Below are 5,381 nucleotides of genomic sequence, written 5' to 3' on the forward strand. Positions count from 1 at the left end.
ACTTTGTAAGGTCTCACAATACAAGACCAATAAATAAGTTTGTTAGAATACGATAGTAATAGGGGCAACAAAATGGGTTACTACAACAACTTACAATTTCACAATACAAGGATATATATTAGTAATATGTTTTACTGAATACAATAAGATGCAACAAAGGCAATTGCAGGGAACAACATTACATGAAAATACACTTGAAAACTGAACTTGAAGTCTAAAAGGAAACGAGAATATTCAAAATCATAATTAACTTCCTTATCCCTTCCTTATACCTATTCCATTACTAATTCTGGCTTTGCTCACGTGACTTTATTCCTTCCCAAAAGTAATCGTCCAACCTTTTAGGTGGAATTACACTTCTAGTACCTCGACGCGGCTTGGCAACGCAGAAATCACTCATGGCATTAGGAGTTGGGATCCTAGAGGCAACACCATCCTTATCACCATTCACATTGTTGATTGTGTTGTTTGTAGGATTGATGAAGTTTTTTTCCCTTGCAAAGTTGTCCCCCATAGAAATGATGTTTCCAATTCCATGTCCTAGAGATGTAGCATTTATGCTATCTTCTCCAAATTTCCGCTCAACATCATTAAGCGCCTCAGGAAACTTGTTCTAGAAAGACTAGAAAGATCATAAAAAAAGTTTTTCGAGAGTGGAAAATAAATTATTAAGGCTATCTGAGTTTCATCGATAATCTTTTCTTGTTGAAGGCATATAAATGCACAAATATTTCATGCTATTGTGATAAAGGTTTTCTACCGCAGTTATAAATGATAAACCCTAGCTTAGAAGAGTTGATTCGATATCTATTGATGAAGAAGAGAAATCCATAAACTCAAATGACTATATACAAAGGATGAAGCTATCTTGTTTAGTAATTGAACTAATTAACTTTTAGCTCACTAAAATTATCATTTAATAACTATTTTTTTCTTTTTTAAGTAGTGCACGTTCTAGAAATTCTAGATTCACCTTTCATAAGGTACCCTCTATAAGTAAAGGAGGAGTCAAAGTATATACATGTCAGGAATCAGTATGCAGAATAGAATATCAGTAAAACAACTTTTGGTTTGAACAACTAATTCTCATTTAATTGTATATGACTTGAGCCATAAGAATTCCTCAACATAATACCACAAGGAAAATGAAAAGAGAACACAAATTAAAGTAAGAAAGTTTATTGTTAATTTTACCACAGCCTAAATTACAACATTTTTAAAATTTATTGGTGCAACAAAATAAATGTTGAAACAATTCAACTAGAAAACTTTACCATTTTCAAGTATTTCAGATGTAGTACTCCAACACTGAATAGCAAATATAGAGCTCTATCAATGCTAAAATCTGTCACTTCAAAAATTAGAGCAAAAAATAAAAATAAATAATTAGAATAGAAAAAAATTGAATCTCACTGTCAACTTGAAAACAGAATTATAGAAAATGTCGCCAACATAGCACTAAAAATAATGAAGATTAAAAGTCAATAAACAAATATGTCTCATAGGTAGATATGCTAAGGTCATAATCATCAATAAAATTACTTGTCTAAAATGAGTAAATAAACAAAAAAAATTGCTCCCTTTTTTATAATTTAAGACTTAAACAAGAAAGTTCATATGATGCATTTTTTAGAAAGAAGATTATCACAAATGAATTTTATGTGATAAATTTCAGCATAAATTGTTAGTGATTTTGGCCAAGCAGTTCACCTCAATCGTAGCGTACCAATGAATTCTCCGGAATGAATTTTGGCCAAATCAATTTGAGAGAGATTTTCGTTCAGTGTTTTGCTAGATTCTCAAACACTGAAAATTGACAAGTGAGAGGAAGAGAAAGTCCAGGTGTTTATATTAGGGTGATGAGTGATCCTATACAACCCGATTCACGAAAAATAATATGGTATAACTAGGTGAAGTGAATGTGTTATGTCATGATAGTTTTATTTTGTCCTAAATTACTTGATCACATTTATTTTGTGAACTTAAATTTTCTTCACTAATTATTTTAAGATTTAGTAAATATAGTTTTTTCATATATGCCCATTTTGTCCAAAATTGCTTGATCACAATTGTTTTGAGAATTCAATTTTATTTATTACTAGTGTGAAAAGTATTAACATGGTCAAATACAATTTTAGATTTCAATAACTTACATTATTAATAAGCGGAGAAACTTAAAATTAACTTTGAATGACACCATTAATAGACTATTAGTAATAATTATAGAATCTCAGATGTAAACAAAAGAAATTTAAAAATAGAAGGGTTGAGGTTCTAACAACACAACAATTTTAATTTTATTCACTAACAATTTTTAGATTTAGTAAATAATATTTTCTTCATATATGCTCATTTATCCTAAACGAGTGTTTGGTTGTCCTACAACCATATATAGGCTAGGAAGAGGATGCCGCTGCCATGAATTTTCATTTATTAGTTTAAACATGTATTTTTTCTCTTTAATATATGCATTCTACATAAACTTCTGTTCTCGAGAAATAATAACAAAGTGGAATTTCCAAACACACTACCAGTGGAAGTTACTCCACTATAACACACTTAGAATATGTGTGTTTTCTAGTAAAACAAGTTTATTGATATTAAATGCAAACTTGATTTTTTATTTTTTTTAAAAAGCTAATAATTTTGTCAAACCTACACTATGACAGTCTTGTTTGTTGTGAGATCTTATTTCTAACATGTGACTGACTGTTATACACGTATGATAACATTATATTTAAATTTTATTTTCACTTATGCGACTAAAGTAAATATTCTTCCAAGAACCAAGTATTCTTTTATAAGTGCTGAAAAGACCAAACATGAACCTCTCACTGAGTAGAGACATGATAGTTACTTAGATGTGCATTTTTTTGCTTAACAAGTAAAACGATGAAAGAAATGAACCGAAAACCCAATTACTAAAGTTAAACAAGGTTCAAAATCACTCAAATCTGAAATCACAAAATGAGGGAAATGCAACACTTTGAAGTACAAACAACTTTATTTAAAAAAAAAAAAACAAACATCACCATGATTCCGTAACTAAAAACATCACTACTAGTGAACATTATTCCCTCCGAGTGATATTCTTAGAAAAGGATTGACGAAAAGTTACTCAACCAAAAAACAACACTAATTTTGCATAAATAAAGACTTGTTTTTTTTGTACTTTTAGAATTCGGAGAGATTTAATTATGATAATAGAAATCAAAGAGAATGAAAACCGTAGCTTTGTAAGGTTTTGCAATACAAGACCAAGAAATGAGTTTGATAGAATATATTAGTAATGGGGGTGGCAAAATGGGTTACTGCAACAACTAACAATTTCACAATACTAACACAGATATATATTAGTAATATGTTTTACTAAATATAATAAAACACAACTAAGGCAATTGCAAGGAATAACAATACAGAAAAATACACTTGAAAACTGAACTAGAAGTTTAAAAGGAGACGAGAATATTCAATATCATAATTAATTAACTTCCTTATCCCTTCCTATCCATGTTCTCAAACTTCTATACCAATTTCATTACTAACTCTGGCCTTGCTCGCGTGACTTTCTTCCTTCTCAAAAGTAATCATCCAACCTTTTAGGTGAAATTACACTTCTAGTACTCTACGCGGCTTGCCAATGCATAAATCACTCATCAGGATTTGGAATCCTAGAGGCAACACAAATATCCTTATCACCATTCACATAGTTGATTGTGTTGCCTATAGGATTGATGGGGTTTTTTCCCTTTGAAGAGTTGTCCACCATCGAAATGACGTTTCCAATTCCATGTCCTAGAGATGTAGCATTTATGCTATCTTCTCCGGTATTTGAAGATCTTCGCACAAGAAAAGGATAATCACTTGTACATCCACTTGCAAAATCTTCCCAAACCCAAGCCAAAAGATAATTATTTTGAAGAAGGAGACGACTTCTATCACTTCCTAGCACGAGACAAAACATTATTTTGTGGAGGATTAAAGAAACGACTTGTTTCACTTGTCATATTTTCACTGCCTAAAGATTGATGAGCGCACTTCTGTTCGAAACTCAAGGAAGTTCCGCTACTCATCTCTCCATCAGTTAGAGCATCAACATCATTAAGCACATCAGGGAACTTACTCTGGAAAGACTAGAAAGACAATACAAAAAGTAGTCAGAGAATGGAAAAGAAATTATTAAGGCTATTCGAGTTTCTCCTAAAATCTTCTTTTGGAGAAGGCATATAAAGGCACAAATACTTCATGCTACTTTGAAAAAGATTTTCTATTGCAATTAAAAATGAATAACCCTAGCTTGGAAGATTTGATCTGATCTCTACTGATGAAGAAGACGAGGGGAAATCAATGAACACAAATGACTAAATACAAAAGATGAAGCTATCTTGTTTAATAATTGAACCAATTAATTTTTTGCACACTAATTTAATTATTTTTTTTAAGTAGTACGTTCTAGAAATTCTAGTCTCGTCTTTGATAAGGTACCCTTTACAAGTCAAGGAGGAGCCAAAGTATATCCATATCAAGAATCAATATGCAAAACGAAATACCACTACAACAACTGACTCTTAATTAATTGTATTTGGCTTGAACCATAATAATTTCTCAACATAAAAAATATTAATCTTAAACCACAAGGTAGATGAAAAAAGAACTGATCAAAGCACACGTTAGAAAATGAAAAAAAATACACAAATCAAATTAAAGCATACACTAGAGATTGAAAAAAAGGAACATAAATCAAAGAAAGAAAGATTTATTGTCAATTTTACCATAGCCTTACAACATTTTAAAAATTTGCTAGTGCAGCAGAATAAATGTTGAAACAATTCAATTTTTTTTTTTTTACCATTTTCTAGTATTTCAGATGCAGTGCTCCAACACTGAATAGCAAGTATTGAGCTTTATGAATGCTAAGATCTGGCGCTTCAAAAATCAAAGCAAAAAATGAAAATAAAATAATTAGAACAAATTATGGGAACCTGATAAAAAATAATGTAAAAAAAAAAAGAGAATCTCACTCCGAACCCGAAAACTCAATTATCAAAATACCGCCAAACATAGCACCAAAAATATTGAAGAATAAAAATAAATAATAAATAAATGATTCTCACATGTAGATATGCTAAGTTCATAATTATCACTAAAATTATTTGTCTAAAATAAGTAAATAAACAAAAAAATTACTTCCTTTTTTTGATAATTTAAAACTTTTAAACGAGAAAGTTCCTATGATACATTTGTTAGAAAGAAGAGATTTAAAAACAAAGAAAGAACAGATTATCTCTGGTGAATTCTATGTGATTAATTCCGGCATAATTAATGAATTAAGCAAATTGAAGGAGTTTTTGGCATAGTAGTTCACCTCAATCGTAGCTCAC

General features: G+C 30.3%; 1 protein-coding gene across 1 annotated transcript in view; it reads right to left on the reverse strand.

Moving 5' to 3' along the window:
• The window catches only part of LOC125856194 (uncharacterized), a 42,658-nt gene that overhangs the window by 19,835 nt on the left and 17,442 nt on the right, over nt 1–5,381 (reverse strand). The window contains exon 5 of the mRNA XM_049535741.1: nt 367–613. Coding sequence (XP_049391698.1) covers nt 367–613 — 247 coding nt within the window. The remainder of the gene's footprint in view (nt 1–366; nt 614–5,381) is intronic.

Source organism: Solanum stenotomum, chromosome 2 (assembly GCF_019186545.1).
Source record: "Solanum stenotomum isolate F172 chromosome 2, ASM1918654v1, whole genome shotgun sequence".
Taxonomy (NCBI): Eukaryota; Viridiplantae; Streptophyta; class Magnoliopsida; order Solanales; family Solanaceae; genus Solanum; species Solanum stenotomum.